The 27,015-nt window shown below is 41.5% G+C and overlaps 1 protein-coding gene across 6 annotated transcripts in view; it reads left to right on the top strand.

Annotated features, from left to right (window-relative positions):
* Positions 1-27,015, top strand: part of scn8a (sodium voltage-gated channel alpha subunit 8) — a 124,032-nt gene that overhangs the window by 64,578 nt on the left and 32,439 nt on the right. For 3 of the 6 annotated variants that reach the window (XM_062969251.1, XM_062969250.1, XM_062969252.1), the window contains exons 9-19: positions 173-314; positions 1,693-1,899; positions 11,489-11,782; positions 13,380-13,772; positions 17,068-17,203; positions 18,452-18,690; positions 19,671-19,844; positions 21,661-22,017; positions 22,895-23,365; positions 25,412-25,529; positions 26,037-26,191. In XM_062969251.1, coding sequence (XP_062825321.1) covers positions 173-314; positions 1,693-1,899; positions 11,489-11,782; positions 13,380-13,772; positions 17,068-17,203; positions 18,452-18,690; positions 19,671-19,844; positions 21,661-22,017; positions 22,895-23,365; positions 25,412-25,529; positions 26,037-26,191 — 2,686 coding nt within the window. 6 annotated transcript variants of the gene reach the window in all.

The raw sequence follows: 27,015 nt of genomic DNA, 5'->3' as shown, positions 1-27,015 counted from the left end.
AGTTACTAGAAAAATGCTCTTGCTTTCTGCAAGCTTCATATTTCTGAAGAATGAAATTATAGACTTCAGGTACATTGTCAAATTGTTAAACTAAGATGGGAAAACAATTGTAGTCTATCTTCCTCTTTTTCATTGTGCCAGTATACTCCAATGTCTTCTGTTTTGTCTACAGCCAATGCCCTGAGGGCTATACGTGCATGAAGGCAGGCAGAAATCCAAACTATGGCTACACCAGCTTCGATACCTTCAGTTGGGCTTTCCTGGCCTTATTTCGCCTCATGACTCAGGATTTTTGGGAAAACTTGTATCAATTAGTAAGTAATACAATCCTGTCCCTATCTTTCATGAATCTTGTTTGCTCTACCTCTGGAAGCCATTAGCAGTATGAAGGAAATGGAAGAGCCAATTGTTTACCATGTAATTGTGACAGAATGACAGTAGCCTCTTCTAGCATTAGAAGTGTTAACATCAAACAGCAGATGTGATTCAATGCTATTGAGTACAGAACTTTCCTCAATATACACCTACGCTGTGATTATTACTAAATAAATTATTCCTAGTGAAAAGTCAAAAAACCTCTTTGGCATGGATCTAGAGAGGCCCAAAATAATTAACCTTAGTCAATCTTCTTGACCCTTCTTGAACAGGTGGGGTGCACTTGGTTTTCTCCAAGATAGAATAGAGAGGTTTGGGGAGAGGAGTCTCCACAGGTGCAGCAGCAGAACTGATTGGAAAAGAAGTTATTATGACATTGTATAGCTTTTAAAACAATTCTGGAGTCAAATACATAGTATTATTTCAAAATAAAGTTAATTTTCAAATGAAACCAGAATTTTACTCTTTTGGATTGTTAGAAGATCAAATAGAGAAGAAATATAGAAACTACTACAATATATGACTGCAGCAGCAAGACTATTGTATGCACAAGAATGGAAGAATGCAAGTGTATCAACACTTGAAGAATGATTGTTGAAATTTTTGGATTTGGATGAAATAGATAAATTAACAGCTTTGATTAAAGAAAATCTGGTATCTTTGTCAAAGTATTGGAAAGTATTGTTTTTGCAACAAAAAAGAGAAAGCTATATTGACTGTAGATTTTGGTAATTATTAAATTAGTCAACTCCAGCAGTTGACTTTTACACCCTACGTTAGGCACAGGCATACTTCAGCCCTCCAGGTGTTTTGGACTTCAACTCCCATAATTCCTGACAACTGGTAGGGCTGTTAGGAATTGTGGGAGCTGAAGTCCAAAACGCCTGGAAAGCCAAAGTTTGTCCATGCCTGCTTTATGTGAAGGAGTATGTCTAGTTATATATAATCACCTTTTGGAATGTTGGATGTCAAATGTATGGGTTTCTTCTCTTGTAGTTTATTATGTGTTTCTTTTTAAAAAAAATCTTTTTCTGTAGTTTTAGTTTTCTTATTTTTGTTGTATATGAAAATCCATAATAAATAATAAAGAACATTATATAATTTACTATCTATACTAAACATACAATTTCAGTTCATCCATTTTTCAGCCAAAGCAGATATAAAGTTAAAATGATATGTATCTGTTCTTCAGTTGAGCCCTTTAAAAAAAAGATAAGCTGCCCATTATACCAGGTATCTGACCTTATATAAATGCAAAGTATAGCAAGAACTTCCTCACAGTTAGGGATCTTCATAGTGGTCTTCCTTTCCTCACAGACCTTGCGAGCGGCAGGAAAAACCTACATGATCTTCTTTGTCCTCGTTATTTTTGTTGGTTCATTCTACCTGGTGAACTTGATTTTGGCTGTGGTGGCCATGGCCTATGAAGAGCAAAACCAAGCTACACTGGAAGAGGCAGAGCAGAAGGAGGCAGAGTTCAAGGCCATGTTGGATCAGCTGAAAAAGCAACAGGAAGAAGCCCAGGTAAACCCCCCTTTCAAGCACACCTTTATTGATATGGCTTATGCTTTTACAGTTTCTGTCTAGTATGGATGGATATACTACACCAATTTTCACTTAAGACAGCATATGGTTAGTCATCATCAATTTTCATTTAAAACCTGTCATATGCATTTCCAGTTTACACTGCCTATCTTGGCAACCTATCTTGACAAGATTTTCTTAGAGGGGATTTGTCTTTGCCTCGCTTTGAGGCTGAAAGAGAGAAACTTTCCCAAGGCTGAGCATAGTTTCCACAGTGATGGTCCAGCACTCAAACCGCTGCACCATGCTGGCTCTGTTTGGAAATTAGAAGGCATTTTCACCCAATCCTATAAGCTACAAGACAGCTGAAGTGAATTTATGCAAGACAAGCTATCTACTTATATAAAATCCTTCTACACTGTGCTTTTTGTCTATCTTATTTGTGGTCCAGATCAGTTGCTTAAAGAGAGGTTTCCATAGACTGGTGCTGGTCCATGAACCATTGTCTGCCAATCATTCGTTAATTTGTTAAGAAAAGGAAGAAACAGTTATGGCCACTGAGCAGAAGTATGGTACCAGTACTTGGCACACAGAGGAGAGGGATCTGGCCCCTATATCAGACAGTTTAGGGAACACTGCACTATGTCGTAGTTAGTGTTCTGCTCCATTCAGGCATTTGGTTGTAATTTTGTGTGCCTTCACCTTCACATCATTTCTGACTTATGACAACCTTAAGGCAAACTTATCATGGGGTCCTCTTAACTGTATTTGTTCAGCAGTGTTTTGCCTGTCCCTCTCTCTGAGTCAGAGTGAGTATAACTTGCAGGTTTCCATAACAAAGCAGGGATTTGAACCCTGGTCTCCAGAGTGAAAGTATAATACTCAAACCACTATATCATACTATTGCCATAAGTTTGTAATTAGTTATGGACCCTTCTATACAGGCACTAACATCCAGCTTGAAGACAGCTCAAGATCGGGGTGTCTACAGAACATACACCTCCAATGCAAGCTCCAACATATCCAGCCAGAAATATTGTGTTAAAAAAACTCACTGGAAATTATAGATCAAACCATAAAATCTGCTGAACCTGATCAGTGTATAAACACTGCACAGCAGGAAGCCGAATGCCAAATGTAGAATGCTTATGTAGAAAGGACTAATGCTGCAGCAGTCAGAGTAAGAAACCAGATACATAGCTCTACGGGACAAACACCTCACTATGAAAAGGAAACCACAGTGTTCCGTAGAAATACTTGATTACCCTATCTTGCCTTGCTTTGCTTTAGTCAAGCACTGAGAAGCTGTTTTTAACCAACACATCCCACTGGAAGAGATGGGGAGAAATCTGTGGATCAGCTTGACTTGCACACAGTGCATCTTTGTGGCCAATGTCCAAGCTTCCAGCCGTTACATGGTATCCTGTGTAGATACTCTGAAGTGAACCAGATCTTTTAAACCCACCCAAATTAAATGCAAAAGCAGCCTATGGAAAGGGAGATCTGTTTTCCTGGGCAAAAGAAATCGTTTTCCTGTTATGTTTGATTGTAACTGCACTTTCTGTTCCTATTCTCCAAAAGTGCTCATTTGCTTTATGGAAGGTCTGGCCTTTTCCTCACCTATAGCTACCACATTGCATAAGTAGCGTCAGCTGGGCATTTGGCTACATGTTTTATTGCCTTATGTTTCTAGTTACAACTGTGTTATTCTTCTGTACAGATGTATTAGCCACACACTGTGTGTCTTCTTGGATTGATTATCCCTAGCAGATCTCCTGTCTCTGGCCTAGTTTACCTCAGCTATCTCATTCACCACCTGGAGGCAATTCCCTTGGCCCAGTTTGCCACGGATCTTGCTTTGTTTTCTTTTTCTCCTTTGCTAGTTGCCTTCCACATTTCTGAATAAAGTTGACTTTTTATGTACCTCAGAGTGGCTAGATAATGACACCCCTCTGAACAGACACACACCAGGCAATATCTATTGAGGCCAGAATGACTACCAGGTAGATATTCCAAATTATGAGCCTTTTGATCCATTGGTTCTCTGATACACAGCTAAAAATGAATTAAAAGGAAAACAACATGAAGATACACCGTAACATGTCAACAATATCTCTTAGCTTGTCATTTGTCCATGGGATCAATCCCATATACTAACAGTATCAAGAAATGTTGTTTAATATTTTAAATACTTTTATTCACATAATTTCCTTCCAATATTAATTTTTTAATAAAATTTATTTAGGTAATAAACATTTCTGTAGAATTTTCAAAATAGCACTCTCATCAATCATCATGAAATAGTATATGTGTTCTGAATTAGGACCTCTTTAAGTTTCCTTTTTTAAGAATCTCACAGGGGTCTAAGAGTTTTTAAAACAAAACAATAAAAAACTAGGTAATACAACTGTAACATTTGTGTTATTCACTCAAAGGTGTTTCCTGAAAAGTAATTTGAATACAGAATTAAGATCTCATCATTTAAGGTCAGAAAAGAGCTTTCAAAAGTCCTGTTTTCTTCATTAGAATGCACATTTATTGTCTTTCTTGCATCATTACTAAAGTAGACAAGAGAAAGTTTTTTTCACATGATGTTTTGAAAATAACCCTATACTATAAAGGTTTTCTTTTAAAAAAAACCTGCTCTTTTTGCATAAAATTCACAGGTGAATAAAATCAAGGTATGGTTTAAAAGATTAATCAATTAGGAAGAATGAAATAGTTTAATTCCATTTTAATATTTATCTTTTGTACATTTTAATTGCATTTATTTTTAAGTGTGAGCTACTTTGAGTCTGAATTTTGAGGAAAAAAGCAGTGTAAAAATAAATATAATAAAATGCTTTTCAAGAGTATGTAGATTAGTTGCTCCAATCTAAGCCTTGATCTGAGTATTGTTACTTCATAATTCCAGGATTAGTTAGGAAAGATGTGGATCAGTTTCCTTTTCTAGAACTCCTCCCCTCACGCACGCACACTCCCAAGGGATCCAAATGCAAAAGTTGTATTTTTGTAAAGCCTAAAATATGGTGCCTCCAACCAGGGATTTTTAAAGGATGACTGTGATGACTCATGGGCCTTGTAGTCCTGTTCCTAGTACTATTGTGACAGACGAAGAGGAAAACATGGGATTTTCGCCGGTTCAGCCAGAGCCGGAGCCTCTCCACCTGGAGGATGTTTGCCCTCAAGAATTCAGCCAAACAGGCCTTGGGCAGAACTCCCCCCCCCCCCCGTTTTCCCGGAGGGACAATTATACTAGAGATAGAGGAGTCAGAGAGGCTAATCGCCGGAGCCTGAGAATCGCTGCCAAACAACTAGCTGATTAGGTCTGCTTCCCTTGGGAAATTCTAAGGAGTCATGCATCTGGACAGAGTTGGGTTTCGCTTCTCGTTCTCTAGGGAAAGTGTTCTGTTGGCGGGAAAACGAGACCCAATATAGGTGTTTGTCGCAAGGGGAACTTTGCGGAGTCAATTGATCAGCTTGAGGAGAGAGATCGTGTGTGGACTTCGTAACCCCAGTTCCTTGCTTCCCGGATCAAGTTTCAAGCCTGCCTTGTTTCACGTTTTGCCACGGACTTTGTTTCATGCTTCATGTTTGCCTCGTTTCAAGTCTTTGATCTAGCCAAGAATCAAGTTTATTTTCCAGCCTTGTTGTCAAGCTACATTGGACTTTAAAGACTCTGTCATTTCCCCACACTATTGCTTGGCAAAGTGTGTGTTTCGGTCAAGTGGATTAAAACTTTGAACTCTAATATCTTATATTGGACAATACATTTCTGGACTATATTTGACCTCATCTGAAAGGTCTGCTTCTGAACTATATTCTTCACTTGTTTTTATTGTTTTTATATATTTCTTTAATAAAGATATTAGATAGAGTCTGGCCTCTGCGCATGGTTATTGGTGTTCTGCAGCCTGGGTCCTGACAGTTTGACTCCACCACCTTAAGCACCAATTAACCTAAGGCCAGAATGTCTACAGGAACCGGAGCGGAAGCCCAACCACCCAGTTACACCATTTCCCAGGAAGAATTCAACAGGATCCGAGACACACTCCGTACGCAGGAGGGAGAAATACTGGGCTTGAAGGAACGCGGAGTGCGTCTTCCTGCCCTAGCGCTACCAACCAAGTTTTCTGGAGAAGCCTCCAAGGTTCATGTTTTCCGTCGCCAGTGCCAGGCGTACTTAGAAGCCCGCCAAGCCGAATTTCCCCAAGAAGATGTCAAAGTGGTGTGGATCTACAGTCTCCTAGATGGGCCTGCGGCCAATTGGGCGACGGCGCTGTTCGATGCGGGTTCCACGCACCTAAACTCCGCGCAAAATTTCTTGAACCACCTTAGAAAGACCTGGGGAATCGAAGACGACAAGGAGGCGGCCGGCCATAAACTCTGGCGTCTCTTCCAAGGGGACAGGCCGTTGTCCCGGTACATAGCCGAGTTCCGGGTGCTGGCTCAGAGCACCGGCTGGAACGATATAGCCCTTAGAGGACAGTTTCACGAGGGCCTCAACTTCGAGATGCAGGAAGAGATCTCTAAGGTGGATCCTCCAGGGACTCTTGAGAGACTCATCAACAAGTGTTTACGAGCCGAAGCCCTAATAGCCAACAAAAAACAGTGGCTCCGAGGCCAGAGTGGAAGAGCCGGAGTGAAACCCCCCGCTTCTGCCAGTGTTCAGCCATGTCCAGTATGGAGATCCCCACCGCCAGCCCCAAACCCCATGGGAAGCGAGGAGGAGCCGATGCAGTTGGGCAATGTGCGCCCCAGACTGTTGCCGAAAAGGCCCGCCGCCAACGTTTGAATTTGTGTTGGTACTGCGGGAATGGGGGCCACTTCGCCAGAGAATGTCCAGCCAAAAGGAAGCCCGCCGCCCGCCTGGCGGCGGCGTCCTCCGTGGAGCCGGAGGCGGCCGAGGCGGCTGGAGCAAAGCCGGCGGGGGAAGCCAGCGACCAGGCGTAGAGAGGCTCGCCAACCCGGTCAAAAACCCCACTCAAGAGCCGCAAACCGGGGTCCTATTTCTCCTGGTGGTCACGCTGTGGTCAGTGAAAAAAGGACCCGTCATGATCCATGCCATGATAGACTCAGGGGCAACAAACAACTTCATCGATAGAGAGTATGCCGACTCTCTGGGATTACAATATTATGATTTCAAGAATGCCCGGGTGGTGCAGGCCATAGATGGCCGTCCCCTAAAGACAGGTCCAGTTAGCCAATGGACTGAACCCACCAGGATGTGGATAAGGGAACACATGGAAGAAATTTCCTTCTTCGTTACCGAGGTTCCCCACTTCCCTGTGATTTTGGGGATTCCATGGCTGACACTCCACGACCCAAACATCTCCTGGTCCAACAGAGAACTACAGTTTGCCTCAAGATATTGTCAAAACCATTGTCTAGTAGCCAAGGTCTGTCATGCCACGGACGCTGAGCCCATCATCACCTTGCCCAAGAAATATTCGGACTTTTGGGATGTTTTCAATGAAAAGGAAGCCGAGAAACTACCCCCACATAGACCCTATGACTGTGCCATTGACTTGGTGGAGGGGGCCCCGATTCCGCGAGGACACCTCTACTCCCTGACTGAACCAGAGCAAGAAGCTCTCAGGGAGTTTATAGAGTCAAAACCTTCGCAAGGGGTTCATCAGACCCTCTCAATCCCCAGCTGCTTCCCCAGTGATGTTTGTGAAAAAGAAGTCAGGGGACCTACGCTTGGTTGTGGACTATAGAGCATTGAACAATATCACGAAGCGGAATCGCTACCCCCTGCCTTTGATCTCAGACCTATTAGACCGGCTTCGAGGGGCCAAGGTTTACACCAAGCTGGATCTCCGGGGGGCTTACAATCTAGTTCGCATCAGAGAAAGGGACGAATGGAAAACCGCCTTCCAGACCAAATTCGGATTATTTGAGTCCCTAGTCATGAATTACGGATTATCCGGAGCTCCCGCAACATTCCAGCATTTTGTCAACGATATCTTCCAGGATTATCTAGATCGGTTCTTGATCATATATTTGGACGATTTTTTGGTGTTTTCTAGATCACAATCGGAACACGAGCAACACGTCAGAATGGTGCTACAACGATTGCGGGATCATGGACTATATGCCAAGTTAGAAAAATGCGCCTTTGATCTACAAGAGGTAGACTTCCTGGGATACCGCGTCTCGCCACTAGGGCTCTCCATGGACCCGGCAAAGGTTTCAGCAGTATTGGAATGGCGGGCGCCAACCAACAAGAAGGAAGTGCAGCGCTTCTTGGGGTTTGCAAACTACTACCGCAAATTCATCCCAGACTTCGCTCGCTGGTCTGACCCAATCACCAGCTGCATCCGTGGGAAACAGCCTTTCCGCTGGACGGAGCAAGCAGAGAAAGGGTTCCACCAGCTAAAGCAGTTATTCACAACCCAGCCAATTCTACAGCACCCTGATCCTAAAACCCCTTTTGTTGTGCAGGCTGACGCCTCTGATGTGGCAATTGGGGCTGTACTCATGCAACCAGTGGGAGAACATCTTCATCCTTGTGCCTATTACTCCCGTCAACTAACAGCCCCAGAGAGAAATTACACTATTTGGGAGAAAGAACTTTTGGCCATAAAGGCAGCTTTTGAAAATTGGAGACATTGGTTAGAAGGGGCCAAATTTCCCATTGAAGTTCATACTGATCATCGAAATTTAGATCACCTAAGGACCGCACGAAGGTTAAATCAAAGGCAGCAGTGCTGGGCTTTATTCTTTGAACGTTTTGACTTCCAGATCCATTATGTAACCCCGGCTCAGACCAAGCAGGCAGATGCTCTATCACGGAAACCAGAGTATGCTGCAGGACGCAGAGAGACCTCAGAATCTCGATTGCTGCAACCCGAAAACTTTGCCACGCTCACAGTGGGAAACACCAAATCCACTTCAATTGAACCAACTCCCTCTAACCCAGAATCCCTTTGCACTCAAGAAATTAGAGCCAGTCAACAGGCAGATGCCTGGGCTCAAGAACAGATTCGCCAAGGACTACGTTTCCCTTTCTCACTTAAGGATGGGCTACTATGCTACAGGAATCATGTTTACATCCCTCCAGGTCCAGGCAGAGAAAAAGCACTTCATCTGTGTCATGACAGCAAGCCAGCAGGGCATTTTGGACTTTTTAAAACCATGCACTTGATCCTACGAGATTTCTGGTGGCCCAAGATCCGCAAGGATGTGGAGAAATATGTCAATACCTGTCCTGTATGTCAGCGTTCCAAGACACGAAGGGAGAAGCCGTCAGGGCTACTGCATCCCCTTCCCACTCCTTCTCGCCCATGGGAGATAATTTCCGCGGATTTTATCACTGACCTACCACCCTCCCTTGGATTCACCACGATCCTAGTGGTGGTGGACCTTTTTACCAAGTTGGCCCATTTCATTCCCTACGATGGTCTCCCCACGGCCAAAGAGACTGCAGATTTATTCCTTCAACATGGTTTCCGACTACATGGATTGCCCAAGAGTTTAGTCACTGACCGTGGATCTCAATTCACCTCTCGTTTCTGGAAAGCACTACAGAAACTATTGGGCATAGACTCTCGTTTATCTTCAGCTCACCATCCCCAAACGGATGGGCAAACTGAGCACACCAATGCCACTTTGGAACAATACCTTCGCTGTTATGTAAACTACCAACAGGACAATTGGGCTTCCCTATTACCTCTATCGGAATTTGCTTACAACAATGGTGTCCAGGCTTCAACTAAAGAAACCCCGTTCTTTTCAAACTACGGTTTCCATCCACGTTTCTTTCCTTCTGTCATTGAAACTTCAGAAGTCCCTGCAGCGGAGGACTGGCTGCAAGAACTCACAGCGGTGCAACAACTCTTGCACCAACAACTGGATCAAGCCAAGGAGGACTATAAACGCCACGCTGACGGCCATCGCCAGCCGGGCCCCGAGATCAAGGTAGGAGATCGGGTTCTGTTGTCCACTCGCTTTTTGCCCTCCCACCGTCCCTGCCGGACGTTAGATGCCCGTTTCATTGGTCCCTACCCAGTGGTGGCGCAACTTAACCTCGTGACTTTCAAACTCCAACTTCTGCGCTCCATGCGCATTCATCCGGTGTTCCATCATTCCCTGCTCCTTCCGGCGGATGGTGTACGCCCTGATGCGAGCCGGCCGGCCCCCGCCCCTGTTTTGGTGGACGGAGAGGAGGAGTTCGAGGTTCAGGACATTTTGGATTCTCGCTTCCATCGCCGCCGCCTTCAGTATCTCATTGACTGGGTGGGTTTTGGCCCCGAAGAACGCTCTTGGGAAGACGCTTCCACAGTCCATGCCCCCGACTTAGTCCGCCGCTTCCATCAGGCCTACCCTGCCAAGCCGCGGCCCCGCGACTCGAGGAGAGGGGCCATGGTTGCGGGGGGCCTTGAGGGCGGGGATAGTGTGATGACTCATGGGCCTTGTAGTCCTGTTCCTAGTACTATTGTGGCAGACGAAGAGGAAAACATGGGATTTTCGCCGGTTCAGCCAGAGCCGGAGCCTCTCCACCTGGAGGATGTGTGCCCTCAAGAATTCAGCCAAACAGGCCTTGGGCAGAACTCCCTCCCGTTTTCCTGGAGGGACAATTATACTAGAGATAGAGGAGTCAGAGAGGCTAATCGCCGGAGCCTGAGAATCGCTGCCAAACAACTAGCTGATTAGGTCTGCTTCCCTTGGGAAATTCTAAGGAGTCATGCATCTGGACAGAGTTGGGTTTCGCTTCTCGTTCTCTAGGGAAAGTGTTCTGTTGGCGGGAAAACGAGACCCAATATAGGTGTTTGTCGCAAGGGGAACTTTGCGGAGTCAATTGATCAGCTTGAGGAGAGAGATCGTGTGTGGACTTCGTAACCCCAGTTCCTTGCTTCCCGGATCAAGTTTCAAGCCTGCCTTGTTTCACGTTTTGCCACGGACTTTGTTTCATGCTTCATGTTTGCCTCGTTTCAAGTCTTTGATCTAGCCAAGAATCAAGTTTATTTTCCAGCCTTGTTGTCAAGCTACATTGGACTTTAAAGACTCTGTCATTTCCCCACACTATTGCTTGGCAAAGTGTGTGTTTCGGTCAAGTGGATTAAAACTTTGAACTCTAATATCTTATATTGGACAATACATTTCTGGACTATATTTGACCTCATCTGAAAGGTCTGCTTCTGAACTATATTCTTCACTTGTTTTTATTGTTTTTATATATTTCTTTAATAAAGATATTAGATAGAGTCTGGCCTCTGCGCATGGTTATTGGTGTTCTGCAGCCTGGGTCCTGACAATGACTGTTATTCAGAATTCACTGTACTCCTACACAATATCTATCCTGGATTACCTCAAGCTTTTTCCTTTCAGCAGTATAATTTGGGGGTGGGGCAATGGAAAAGCTAATGTTGCTGCTGCTGTTAAACGGTTTAGAGACCAAAATCATTGCCCACCCTTTGGAAATCTTCCAGAGAGCTATTCATCAGTGCACCTTTTTCACACCCCTGGACTATTCCTTTGTTCATTTGGGCTTTCCTGCATTTGGTTATTATGCAGAATTCACATTTGGCACTACATTTTGATGTTTTGTCTCCCCACCTTCTCTACCGCCCGCCATCTGTCCTAGGCTGCAGCCATGGCCACTTCAGCAGGGACCGTCTCTGAAGACGCCATAGAAGAAGAGGGAGAGGGTGGTGGAAGAATGTCACAGAGCTCCTCTGAGGTCTCCAAGCTCAGCTCTAAAAGTGCCAAAGAGCGGCGGAACAGAAGGAAGAAGCGGAAGCAGAAGGAGCTGTCAGAAGGAGAAGAGAAAGGGGATGCTGAGAAAGTCTTTAAGTCAGAATCAGAAGACGGCATGAGGAGGAAGGTCTTCCGCTTGCCAGACAACAGGTTAGGGCGGAAACTTTCCATCATGAACCAGGTAATGTTTTCAGCCTAGGTAATTGAAATCTCAATTTCAAAACTATGCATTGGGCAAGGGATATTAGAAAAAAAGAGAAGAGTGGGCTAGATTCTCTTTCCAACTTTACAGATATTATGCTTTTCTTTTTTTTTTTTGCATGATCTCCTAATGCACAAATATATCAGAATTTGGCACGATACAGCTTCGCTTCTTCAGTGACATAAGCTCATCCTTCAGCCTGCCTGCCTACTCCTTTGAAAGGAAAGTAGCTGCAACCTGTACCATGGTAGAAGGATGCAATTCAAAATGTCATGCTGTAACTTCTGTTCCAAACAGACAGGTTTTCCATAAAGTGAAACAGAAATGATGCAGTGTTCTGCTTCATGCTCCTACTGAATCCCAGCACCTGTTTTCATCTCTCAAAAGTACAGAAATCATTTTAGCTTCCTTTTCACAGACTTTGATTGAAAATGACTAAAGAATGTACATTCAGGAATGTTTTAGTACAACCGGTTGCCCATTGAATTCCATCCTTGCATTGCCCCATTCATTTTTCCCTTTAAATACTGAAATGTAATAAAGTTTTCACAATTATTTTGTAAACTAGTCAGTGCTTTAGAGAGACCCTAAATGCATCTCTCTTCATAAGGAAAATTTTTCAAAGTAATTCCTTCACAGAGCAATCAATAAATGCTTAATGAGTCAAATAGGACCCAAAGAGAATATACAATTTTTCTTCTAAAGGTATGATTAAATACATTGTGTGTGTGAGAGAGAGATATTATATATAAAATATTATTTCCTTCCTGTCAGCAGACAAGGGATGATCCAAATGAAATCAGGAAGGAGAAACTTAGTAGCATCAGGACATAGATGGAGAGCTGGGTATAATGCTGTTGGAAGCTTCAGCCTCTAAGTCTAGATGTTCACTGCCATATAATGCAGTTTCAGAATACAGATTGATTTCATTGAACTCGATTATATGGCAGTGTGAGCTCATATTTTTATTTATTTATTTCATGTCAAAAGCATTGCATAAATAAGTATATAACTATGGGAGCACAAGCAGCTAAATAATTTTAAACCAAAAACGGGCAGCAGCGAGCTCATTGTCTACAGCTTTAAACAATTCTTCCTCTGTGCATGAGGCAGGGCATTGTGGGCAAGCATACAGATGCAAAGTTGCTTGTTCTGCTCCAGAAATGTAAACTCATATGATTCAGTTCAATGCAGTTAATCTGCGTTCTGAAACTGCATTATATGGCAATGTAGATCCAACCTTAGCCTCTGTTTGTGCCCTGTAATCTGATTCTGATTTTTCTGCTGGTGTTTTCATAGTTGGAGAGAATGACAAATCTGTAAGTTGTGTGTTTTCTTTCTTAAATGTGATAACTCCAAAGAGTGAGAAACTGTGAATTTTGTATACTAGCTTCACAGTTTGTATTAGTGCATATGTGCTTGTTTTCTTGAAAAATTCACACATACACACAGTTTTGTTTTGTTTATCCAATTAGACTGAAAATTCCCTGTTGTTACCACTGCTACTGTTTTCTCTTTAACATTTGTTTGCTTTACACTGTTTCTGTTCCACTTTCTTGCTTTATTTCTCTTCTAGTCACTGCTTAGTATACCAGGATCCCCATACCTCTCCCGCCACAACAGTAAAAGCAGCATCTTCAGTTTCAAGAGAGGTTTCCGCGACCCAGGTTCAGAGAATGAATTTGCAGATGATGAGCACAGTACTGTGGAAGAGAGCGAAGGCAGGAGGGATTCCCTTTTCATCCCAATCCGGGGCCATGACCGAAAAAGCAGCTACAGCGGTTACAGTGGCTACAGCCAGGGAAGTCGGTCGTCGCGCATCTTCCCCAGCATCCGCCGGAACGTGAAGCGGAACAGCACCGTGGACTGCAACGGCGTGGTCTCCCTGATTGGCGGCCCAACCTCCAACCTCCCCAGTGGACGCCTTCTGCCTGAGGTGAAAATAGATAAGGCAGCTACTGATGACAGCGTAAGGAAGTCAATGAGTAGATAGTTTAGGCATGGCAGTCTGTCCTCCTTTCTGCTTTCCTGTATGCTGTCAAGTGGATCCCAAGTGATGGAATGGAAATTGGTTTGTCTACCTACAGATGTTGTAGCCTGAACCCTATTCTCCAATTGCTATGCTTTAAATCTTATCCCCATCCTTTCTTCAATTAACCAACTCACATCTTCCTTCCTTCACCTCTCTCTTCTGGCACCTAAGGAAAAAATGGCTTGAAACTTCTTTTTGAAATGGAAAGAATAATGTTGAATGTGCTGTTTGCTCAGTTAAATCCCCAAATTATTCACATTATTTAGAGGATCATCTGAATGTGAATGGGATACACTATACATTTCTTAATCCCACCAGTACAAGTAGGATTAATTCTGTATAAATCCTCTTTGGTAGAGTAGTATCTCTCATCTTTTTTATTTAAGAAGCTCCGGGAAACTTGATTAATGGGAGATTTTGTGTAAAATGAAGCTCTGTAAAGAAATTAATCATTTAAGAATTTTCAGACATATAAGAAAAAGATGTTCCTCTTATAGTAATGGTCAACTTGTGACTAGACTATATGACTTTGAACTGCAAGTCTCATATGTCTGACACCAAGTGGTGCTATCCCATGATGACTCATCCCAACAACAAAAACACTCCCTCACTTCTGCATACAATATTTAAAGTTATGGAAATTTGTTAGGATTCTTTTTCTATAGAGGAGTCATTTTTACAGAGGGAATATTCATTACTGGGATAATACTAAACATCACACTATACATCATGGTGTATATACATACATTACTATACATCAGTAATGCTTTTTAAAGTGTGAGGCAATAGGAAAAGAGGATGACCACATTGCTGGTGGATAGACTCAATCAATACCTGCTCATGGCTGTTCAGGAGAAGGTGGCATGAAGGTCTCTCACTCACGGGGTTGTTATAAGTTGAAGCTGCTTGGTGGCAAAGAACAAGATGAGGGAATCTGAAAACACACATAGTGTCCTCTGACAGTCCTTGGGCACATCTTGACATGCCTTTTACCCCGTAGGGAAGCCAGATCAGCTTGCCCTTTCTCTGAACAAAGTACGTTTTCCCAAAGTGAGCATCTTGAACAGCATTGTTGACTTTGGCTAAAATACACAAGGAAAAAGTTCCAAGCTTTTTTTCCCTTTAAACCCCCCCCCCCCCCCCAAACAACCCTCTCTGACATCTTTATTACTGCAGACTAAATTAAACTGTAACTCAGCCCCTTTCTTTTCCTCAAGAATGTTTGAACCCACCCCTAGTTACTTCCAGCTTCGATTACTACCACTTTTTTCCAGTTAGCATGTAAGTATATTCTCTCAGTTTAGACCTCTAACAGCATGAAGATGTTATGGATTTATTAAGTATATGGCATGATGAATGCACGAAAGATAACCCACAATATATCTCTGCATTATGTGATATCAGTTACCTGAATGTTCTTTCGTCAATGATGGCAGCAATTTAGTTTTAAACAATATGAACATCAAGCTATTATGTATCTTATAGACTGTGCAGGTTATACACTAAATAAGTATTTTTTTCTCAAACATCTATATCAGTGGTTCTCAACCTGTGGGTCCCCAGATGTTTTGGTCTTCAACTCCCAGAAATCCTAACAGCTGGTAAACTGGCTGGGATTTCTGGGAGTTGTAGGCCAAAACACATGGGGACCCACAGGTTGAGAACCACTGATCTATATGCTCAGGTTAAAATACAGTCCTTTTTGTTTGTAGCAAAAAGCTTTTGTAATTCCATAACTATGCCTATTACTACTTACAAAGAAGCATGGATTCAAAGTAGCTTATCATTGTCTACTAGTCAATATTCAATCTTATTAAAAAAAACTTTAAACACATGTCATTAAGTGACAAACTGGTGCTATTTAGAGTCAAAATATATGTACACAAGACAGATTCTATCAATGTTGTGTAGTTGTTTTGTTCTTTTAAAGATTCTGAACTTCCCCAGGAACAGTTTTCCCAGTCTCTCCTCAAGTGCTTTTTCCTCCGGTTCAATTAAAAAAGTGATGGGGGAGTACATTTTTTGAGCAAAACAAAATATAAAAAATAAGAAAAGGGTTAAACAGTCCCTCTCTCCTTCACTCCCTTGTGCTCCAAAAAAATTCATAAGCAGCTAACTTAAATAACCAAGATAATAATGATGAGAGGTGTTTCACATACAACCTCAATTCAGTTTGGTCTTCAAAGAAATGTTGTGGCCCCATTTATGGATTTGTTTTTACTTGTTCATTTACCTGCTCTTCATTATAAAACTGCCAAGCTCATTCACAGCTAAAATCACAGGCACCATGATTTTAAAAATGCTGCAAATACAGATCCAGTCCAAAGGCTGGGTGATCACGTAGGTCTCCAGTTGATGTGGAAAGCTTATAAGATTCAGCACCAGCGTTGTCTGAAGCCCCTTCCACACAGCTGAATAAAATCCCACATTATCTGCTTTGAACTGGGATATATGGCAGTGTGGACTCAGATAACCCACTTCAAAGCAGATATTGTGGGTTATTCTGTCTTGATATTCTGAGCTATATGGCTGTGCGGAAGGGTCCTGAGTGGTTGAAATTAAATTCTACTTAGATTTGTTACAAATTCTAATGATATTTCTAGCTCTAAAAAGAGGTTGGAGTACCTGCCATCATGCTAATTAAGTGATTGGGGTAATTCATTTCTGTTGAAATTAATAGGGCACAATGATGTAAGTGAAGGACATAAAATAGCTAGCAAATACTTTCACCGAGGGCCCTTCCACACAGCCGCATAACCCAGAATATCAAGGCAGAAAATCCCACATAATCTGCTCTGAACTGGAATATTTGGCAGTGTGGACTCAGATAACCCAGTTCAAAGCAGATAATGTGGGATTTTCTGCCTTGATATTCTGGGATATATGGCTGTGTGGAAGGGCCCTGAGTTTAAGTTTCCCATCCCAAGACTGCTGTATCTGAGAATATGTGTCTATGTGTATGTACTTGAACGAAAAAAGCAGTGACTCATTGCATAAACTACATATAACTAAACTATTGACTCAGGGAGTTCAGGCGAGATAAATACATTGAATAGAAACTGACAAAGGGCCCTATAGAATCTCTGTCAAGAATAAGAAGCCATGTTCAGGAATCCTTTGACATAGGTATGAAAAATAAATTCTTCCTTTGTTTTCAGAATGAAAGCCTTTTGCATTTCCCTCAGCAGACATTAAAGAACCCATACTAACAAGATGTTATGGATTATTTTAGGGAACCACTGAGGTAGAGATTAAAAAGAAAGCTACTGGGTCACTATTGGTATCAATGGACCAACTAAATGCCTCCTATGGAAGGAAGGACCGAACCAACAGTATAATGACAGTCATAACAAATACCCTTGTAGAAGGTAAGTTTAATTCTTAGCAGCATGTTTTCCTGTTTCCACAAGTGAGAAAGATCACTTTAGAAGTTAGTATTGTCCTTTGCTTTTGTCGTATTTCCTTTCAATAGCTTAATTAAAAGACCTTTTTGATTAGGCAGTCTTGCCTTTGGTTTTTTTTAATAAAGTGTACTATACTTTATACTTAGTATATTTAAACCTGATTTTTAAATATTTTAATAGGATTGTGTATTTAATTGAATCATTTTACTATGCTTTAGGTGCCTTTTGTTTTTACTTACACTGTAAGCTTTCTTGAGTCCCGTATTGGGAGAACTGCAATAAATACGTTTCATAAATGAAAAAACACGCGCACACTTTGTCACCAATAGCCTATGAAACAAATGGGAACCAACTGAACTCATTACTATGGAGTGAGGTGCTGGGAACATGACAATGACTGTACAGTTTTTTTTAATTGTGTCAGAAGCGAATTGAGAACATATTATAAGTCACTACTTGTGTGAAATAATTGACCGTCTACAAAGACGTTGCCCTGGGGATGCCTGGATATGTTACCATCCTGCTGGGAGGCTTCTCCGATATCCCTGCATGGGAAGCCAGGGCTGACAGATGGGAGCTCATTCCATCTCATGGATTCAAACTGCCAACCTTCAGGTCAGCAGTTCAGCAGTTCACCACGACCCCAGTGATAGACACTTTACAGTATCTAGACCTTAATATTTCAAAAATGAAAGTTGTTTATTCCGAGATCCTCTTCATTCTGCTCATGGCTCCTTCCTTGAAGGAACATTAGGGTAAAAATGTAATTTTTTTTCAAAATAAATAAATAAACAAATAGTGTCTTATCCATTTCATTAAATCCCCCAAATATGATTTTTATGGATTCTTAGATTAATTAGATATATATTAACTTGTTCTCCCCCTTCCTATAGTTAACATCATTGAATATGTTTTATTTCCTATTTTTTTAAAAGCATGATCTTCACAGTGTTTCAAATGGGGCAGACTGTATAGTCCAGGCATGGGCAAACTTCGGCCCTCTGGGTGTTTTGGACTTCAACTCGAACAATTTCTGGTCTCAGGCCCCTTCCTTTTCCCCCTCAGCCACTTAGGCCGAAGTTTGCCCATGCCTGGTACAGTCTATTAATTGAGGATTATACAAACCTGGCATTTCAGTGTTGTAGCTCTGATTTTTTTTAAATGGATAAAACAAAAACATCACTTTTTTCCTATTCCGTTGTGTTGCTGTAGAACTGGAGGAATCTCAAAGAAAATGTCCCCCTTGCTGGTACAAATTTGCCAACGTCGTCCTCATTTGGGAGTGCCACCCATACTGGCTAAAGTTGAAAGAGATTGTCAACTTGATCGTCATGGACCCCTTTGTGGATTTAGCCATCACCATATGTATTGTTCTGAATACTCTGTTCATGGCCATGGAACACCATCCCATGACTCCAGCGTTTGAACATGTCTTGGCCGTAGGAAATCTGGTAAGCAGAACGTGCTTTCAAAGATTCTCAGCAACAAGTGGACTTCGAATGTCAAGACCAATTATATATAAGATTAATTATACCCCAAACATTATTTCGTTCATCATTGAAACTAGCATTTGAGCAATCCCTAAACAATTAATTGAATGCTAAAGGTGATTCCTAATGCTTTCTGTAAGTATTGAGTTTTTTATAGGGCTGAAGGGAGCATTATGTCTTGTTTTGAAGTACTGAGGGTACATCTACACTGGAGAATTAATACAGTTTGACCCCACTTTAACTATCATGATTCAGTGCGTGTTCCAATGAACCTATGGGCATAACCACCAGAGTCATGTGCTCCTAGGGGACTCACGGGAGATTCCAGACTGAGCATAATCCCAAGATGTCAACTGCGGGTCAGGCGGAAGATAACACGGTACGTGTTACAATGGCTGCGAAGGCGGAAGAAGGCTGCAACAGATTGAGAATCCACCATCGTCATACTAACCACGTCACTGGTTGGGACCTTCACGCCATGAAGACTGTGTGTTGATCGGCTGTGCACCGATCTCCACATATTAAAAAAAACTCACACACAGGCGTCTTCGAAGAACTTGGAAGGCCATCATACTTGGACAACAAGGGATCACCTAACTTAACTGTGGAATCATGGGAGCTGTAGTTTTACAAGGTCTTTAGCCTTCTCTGTGAGAATGCTGGTGCCTCATCAAACTAATACTCCCAAGATTCGGTAGTTAAAGTGGTGTCAAACTGCATTCATTCTATAGTGTAGGGAGGTGGTTGTTGATGGAATTCAATGAAAAGTAAAGCAGATATTTCAGGGAAAGGAACATCGTAAGAAAAATAATACCTCATCTTCACTTAATTTCTGATATAACATGACATGTTTTCTACTACCTCACCCTCCCTTTGAAAATGAATATGTGAATCTGAATTAAAGGAGAAATTGGAGTAGTCTGTTTTCTTTTTCTTTATAGGTTTTCACTGGAATCTTTGCAGCAGAAATGTTTCTGAAGCTTATAGCAATGGATCCTTACTATTATTTCCAAGAAGGGTGGAACATTTTTGATGGATTTATTGTCTCTCTCAGTTTACTGGAACTCATGCTAGCAGATGTGGAAGGGCTTTCAGTGCTGCGATCCTTCCGACTGGTATTTTTCATTTCCCTATTTCATTTCACCTTTTACAGTTTTCAGTCTTGCAACTGTTGTAAAATCCTCTGTAAAAATTTATGGGGGTATATATTATGTCATATGTTTGTTGTTGTTTGTTTTTGTTTTCAAAAGTCAGTTCCTGTCCCCTTCCATTTCCATTGATACTGCCCCAAACTATCTCAAAATATCAGATCCCATATTTTGAAGCCTAGTTGTTTGTTAGTGCCATCAGCATAAGTTCCTTCGAGAACCTCCAGTAAAAAAATGCTCATTTTTCTGGAAGGAACATCATTGATGAAGGGCTTTTTGAGCCAAGAGGGTCTTCCACCATATTTCATATTTCCTGTGGCAGGGATGCAGTTTTTTGGCATTTCATGTCACTTCTCATGCAGTTCCAGGGGTTCTCCTGATTTTCTATGCAGCTTTATTTAAGCCATACTCTCTCAAAGTAGCTTGTAAAAAAAAGATGATTCCAGTAAAATATATTTATTAAAATAAATTCAGAATCAACACCATATTTGTATAAAATTAATTTTAACAGTTAACAAGCAGCAGTGTCAAACTGAGAGCTTATAACTAATGGTGATATCATATTTTTATTTTTAAAATTACTCTGTCATTGTGATTTGAAGGGGTGCCACACTTGGATTACCAGTTATGGAACTTATTTTCCTTACAATGATACAGTTCCATATGTTTATCTTTCATTTGTTTTCTGCCAGTAGGTATTAGTCATGTGCATTCGGAACTTACCTTGTTCCGTTTCGTGTCCCGGCTTTCAGTGAGGCCCTGATTCGTTTTCATCTGACCTCCCGAACTCCTGTTCTGTTTTGTTTTTGTTTCATGTTTTTTTCAGAGGGGGGGAAAGGTGCTGACCAAGGCCACAGCACCAGCCAGCACCACTCAAACACCCAGTAAGGAGCTGGGCAAAGGGAGGGGGGCACAGGACAACCCAGCACCCCAGCCTCCCACCCCCCACCAGGCCTGTGTGCATAGGCCCAAAGCCTGCACCCATAGGCCCGGGCGCCTAGGCCTACGGGTGCAGGCTTTGGGCCTACGCACCCTGCCAAGTCCAGGTGCAGGCTACTCGGCCTACGTGCCCAGGCCTCGCAGGGCCAGGTGCGCAGGCCCAAAGCCTGCACCCGTAGGCCCAAAACTCCCAGGCCTTTGGGTGCAGGATTTGGGCCTACACACTGGGCCTTGCAAGGCCTACAGCCGATTGCTGAGTAAGGACCGCTCCTTACTTGGCAATGCACTGTGTAGGCCCTGCGAGGCACAGCTAGACACAGCCCAAAGCCTGCACCCGTAGACACAAAGCTCCCGGGGACATCTCTAGTACAGCTCTAGTAGGTATATTGTATTGCTTGAATTGTATATCAACCTCTATGTGTAATTCATTCTTTTGGATACTTGTTATTTTAGATGTGCTTTTATGTAAATTGTTAGTTAACCTGCATTTCTATGAAGAAGAAAGGGTTATAAACTAAAATAACAATAACAGTAGTAGCAGTAGTACACTATGAGTACCCATACCTGCAGAGGACACAGTCCTGGACTTCATGTGTATACATAAAACTGTGGATAATAGTGAATCCTATTGTTTTCAATGGGATGAATGATGGAGGTATGAAGAGAAGAGTGTAGCTTCTCAAAGAGGTCACAAGTAAATAACTGAAACTTTGGATAAATAAAATCATGTATGTCAGTTCCACGGATACCTGGGTTGTATAGTTGTAATACTAACAACAGCAACAACATAAAGCAGTATTACTAATCTGTTCTTCCTTTATTTTTCTTTTACACCATAATCAAGCTGAGAGTCTTCAAGCTGGCAAAATCCTGGCCAACTCTTAACATGTTAATAAAAATCATCGGTAACTCGGTGGGTGCCTTGGGGAACCTGACTTTGGTGCTGGCCATCATTGTCTTCATCTTTGCTGTGGTGGGGATGCAGCTGTTTGGCAAGAGCTACAAAGAGTGTGTCTGTAAGATCAATCCTGACTGTGAGCTTCCTCGATGGCACATGAACGACTTCTTCCACTCTTTCCTTATTGTCTTCCGTGTTCTCTGTGGAGAATGGATTGAAACCATGTGGGACTGTATGGAAGTGGCTGGACAGGCGATGTGCCTTATTGTCTTTATGATGGTGATGGTCATTGGAAATTTAGTGGTCAGTAAATATTTCTGATCGTTTTTGAGTAGAATATGAACAGCTGTCTTATGATACAGAGAAAAAGAACTCATTAATTATGTTGCATGCTTTGCTGCTAATGTTGTCTAGTTGTTTCAGTGTTTTAATGCCAGGTTCTGTTAGGATTGTGCACCAGAGGAACAAACTGCACCAATGCAGTGCTATGTCCAGGAACATAAGAATGAGGCCTCATCTACACTACCATATAATACAATATCAGAATGCAGAGTAACTGCATTTAACTGGATTGAATGGCAGTATAGACTCAGATAACCTAATTCAGTGCAGTTCAATCTGACCATATAATGCAATTCAAACTACTACTTGGCAGTGTAGATATAGTCTAAGTCTGTTGAATCTGGCCACAAACCTATCTGCTGTATCATCAGTATCTAGTGAAATGCTTCAGCAGACTTACTCTAGCTGGTCTAGGGTTTCTATGTGCATGCTATTTTCAAAGAGCTTTATTTTATTTGCTCCATAGTGTATTTATATACTACCGTTCTATCAGTGAACCCAATGCAGTTTATTTTGTGCCATGCATTTTAATATATGGTATAAAAGGCAAACATGTTAACGAAAGAAGAGGCAAATGAGCTCATTTGGATACCAGTTGTAGCATAACATGGTTTAGTTGCAATGGCCCTTTGGAAGAAAGGACTGATGAGGGAGACAGGTCTGAATTGGGAGGAGTGAAATGGCAGGTGATCTCAGCTACCCAGTGGAGTGAGCCCACTGTGTCAAATCTCCCTCTCGTGCTGCCAAATGGAAATATGCCACTTTGGAGAAGATGTTATCAATTCACTGTGGAAATGTTAGAAAATAATTAATTTATCCACTCCTTCTGCTTCTTCAGGTGTTGAACCTGTTCTTGGCCTTGTTGCTGAGTTCTTTCAGTGCAGACAACCTTGCAGCAACTGATGATGATGGGGAGATGAACAACTTGCAGATCTCCGTCATTCGAATCAAGAAAGGCATCGCCTGGGCAAAGATCAAAGTGCACGAACTTGTGCAAACCCATTTCAAAAAGAGGGAGGCCGATGAAGTTAAGCCCCTTGATGAGTTGTATGACAAGAAGATGAACTGCATTGCCAACCACATGGGGGCTGATATCAACCGAGAGATTGATTACCAAAAGAATGGCAATGGCACCACCAGTGGCATTGGGAGCAGTGTGGAGAAATACATCATTGATGAGGATCATATGTCTTTCATCAACAACCCAAACCTCACTGTCCGAGTCCCCATAGCCGTGGGTGAGTCTGACTTTGAGAACCTCAACACAGAAGATTTCAGCAGTGATACCGATCCCGATGGCAGCAAAGAGGTACAAATCCATGCTCCTTCTCAGATTATATTCCCATTTCAGTGTTTCTGGTATTCCTACGTAAGGATGACTTCTCTAATACACACTTCCTAAAGTGATAATCCTTCAAGATTCAGCACTTTTCCTGAATTTTGGGGTGCCATTCTCCAATTGCAAAATGTATACAGGAATGCATATATTAAGGGAAATTACACATAGAAATCTATATAGGAGAATGACTATGAACTTTATCCTTTTCATCTACCTTTTAAAAATGTACAAACTAGTAAAATTAGAATATAGAAAAAAGTTGAAAAATGCATCACTCTCAAACCAAATGCATTACAAAGGATGTAGATGTGGGATTGTGGTAGTAAGCGGATTTCAATATACAAATAATTTACTTCTTAATTTCAGTCAAGAAGATGCAAACTCGAGTGACACAACTTTTCATGTGTCAGTGAATAATTGTTCATAAGCACATAGAGGGGGAAAGATCTTAATCAGAACAGAGGTCTATCAAAACATCTGGGAAATGCAATGCTGATGAACAATGAAGTTCTGATCAGCATACTAATCCATGGCATTCCAGTCAAGTCAGGTGTGGTCATATATTACCAGAATTAACAAACACACATAAACCAGATTCCTCTAGTGAGTAAGACATGTAAGCATGGAATGAAGACAATAGCCTTTTCCCATTGTTTTCCAAACCCCGTTCATTTGTCATCACTTCCTATTCACTTGTTGTCTGCATATTGACCCAGTTAAAACTTAACTAATTTGCAGGAGGCACAGGAGCCCTGTATGTCAGGATTTCCTGTGGATATTGGCACTTAACCCCAGTATCAGCTTTAATGCCACTGTTAAAATTGTTTGAGTTAGTACCCATCACCTGTGGCAGCAATTTCCATCAATTCACATTCTCTATGGCTCAGTTTCTCTCCCTATTGCAAATCAATGTCATACTACCACCCCTACTCCTTCTCAAGGAGCATTTTGAAATGAAATCAAATGAAAAAACTGTTCAAATTGATCTCCCTATGTACGTAGGTAGTGGTATGTTCTATTAATCTCCACTCAGTGCTACTTGATTGGGGAATCTGCTCATATAGCTGCACAAACATAGGCTTCTCACTTGACTGGAAAACCAAAGCCGACATCAATTTCATATATCACCAACATCAAAGATGAAGACTCATGGGATATGCTAACATTGTGGATGGGATCACAGGGCATGATTCTACTTTCTTCTCCATGAAATTGATGTACATATGAAAGGGATCATTTGAGGACATCCTATGATGTTGAATGAGCAATTAGCACACTTAGACCCCAGCTACACTGCCATATAATCAAGTATCTGATTCCAGATTATCTGTTTGAACTGCATTAGATGGCAGTGTATATTCATATAATTCAGTTCAACGCTGATAACCTAGAATTAGATATGTACTGGATTATATGGCAGTGTAGATCCAGCCGCAGACTAAGCTAATGCAGCCAGTTAAGAAGATGCTGTCTGCCCATGAATGATCTTTCCACTGAGTAAAGTGTTGTCAGTAATGATAAAATGCACTCTTAGATAGTTAAATACATCTATACACATAATAAAAGTGAAAATATGTATTTGTGTATGTGGCTGGAGGGTCCACTTACACAAACAAGCTCCCACTTCTACAAATAGCTACTGCTCCCACTACTCAAGAAACACCAATGGCTCTCCCTCCAGTGACATTTTGATAGCGGTGCTTTTGTTTTCTGATGATTTAATGTACACAAATGTTGTTCCATGCACAAAACTGTTAAAAAATATTGTGGATAAAATTACCTTCAGGCTATGTATACTTGATGTATGTGAGACATATATGATTTTCACGTTTTGACTTGGGTCCCATCTCTAAGATACCTGTTTATGTACATATAATACAAATAGAGATATTCCAAAATCTGGGGGGAAAGCCAAAATCCTGAACACGTCTGGTGCCAAGTATATTGGAGAAGAGAAACTCAACCTGTATCCATGTATGTAATCATTGGGGCTGTTTTTTACTATTGCTTTCCCAGAAACTGGATGATACTAGTTCATCAGAGGGCAGCACTATTGATATCAAGCCAGAAGCGGAAGAGGTTCCTGTTGAAGCACCAGAAGAGTATCTGGATCCTGATGCATGTTTCACAGAAGGTGATCTCGACTACATACTGACATTTATGTCTTTAGCAATCTTGATTCTGTGCCACATTTCTTGTTCCTCTATACTTGAGAAAATGTGAAGCACCTAGGTTTGCTTTCCCCCATTTGTATAAATGTAAAAAATTAAACAATTCTTAAAATAACTACAGCTGAATTTACAGGATTTCAGTAAAGAACCTGAAGGGTGTTATTGAATCAAAGGATCCAGACCTAGTCATGTAACTTCCAACTGTGGCTAATGTTCTCTTCTTAAGAAATGAACTCCCAGGCTGTGGTGCAGACTCCACAGTGAAAAATCAATACATTATCCATAGTTCCAAGGCATTGTTCAGCTAAAAAGTTATATGGCAGTAAAGCAACATCCTTTATGATTCATGACAATTCAGAACAAAAAGTAATATATACAAATGCATTGCAACATTTCTGACTCTATATATCATTTCCCTGTTAACCAGTGTTACAATTCTCATAAAGCTTTTGGTGACTTTGCATTTGCAGGTTGTGTGCAAAAGTTCAAGTGCTGCCAAGTTAGCATCGAAGAAGGGCATGGCAAGTCATGGTGGAACTTGCGGAAAACCTGCTTCCTGATTGTCGAGCATAACTGGTTTGAGACATTCATTATCTTCATGATCTTGCTGAGCAGTGGCGCTTTGGTAAGCAGACCTACATTTTATTGGGACTTGGAGAAAAAATACAGAAAATGTGTGAAGACACTTTTTTGTTGTTCTGTTTTGTTTTTAAGCTAAGTAACAGCTGCAAGAGCATCTGTACTGTGACTATGCCATTTATCCTTTTCTTCTTGCCATGATGCTTTTAAATATATTATTATTATTATTATTATTATTATTATTATTATTATTATTATTATTATTATTATCTTTTCAGCTTAAGGTGAGGCACATCATAGTTAAATACATTTATATAATCATATATTAAAACACTAATTCTCAACCTGTGGGTCCCTAGGTGTTTGGGCCTACAACTCCCAGAAATCCCAGCCAGTTTACCAGCTGTTAGGATTTCTGGGAGTTGAAGGCCAAAACATCTAGGGACCCACAGATTGAGAAACTACTATATTAAAACATAGTTAAATGTAGTAATAAAAGTGAATATTAAATATACATATATTAAAATACATGAGACAAAAGCTAAAACACAATAAACAGAAAATTTTATTTAAAAGTCATAGTTAAAACAGACTGGGTAGGCCTGCCAGAAGAGATAGGTCTTCAGCTCATATATGACCAACTCATCTGTGACCCAAAAATGTAAGAACCACTTGTGGCTAACTGGGATAAGCACACAAATAACCATCTATCTGAAGGAATAATTTGAGTTATGTCAATGGCATCAATTCTTCCTGTCACTTTTGCTCTTTTGTAAGAATTGGGACTGGAAAGAAGTGCCTGTACCTCACCAGAATGGCATGAGCTCCACCACATAGAAAGCAACTGCTTTGTTTCTCTAATGGTTGAAG

Source organism: Anolis carolinensis, chromosome 2 (assembly GCF_035594765.1).
Source record: "Anolis carolinensis isolate JA03-04 chromosome 2, rAnoCar3.1.pri, whole genome shotgun sequence".
NCBI classification, from domain to species: Eukaryota; Metazoa; Chordata; class Lepidosauria; order Squamata; family Dactyloidae; genus Anolis; species Anolis carolinensis.
The sequence above is the reverse complement of the archived record's forward strand: the minus strand, read 5'-3'. Positions and strand labels throughout refer to the sequence as shown.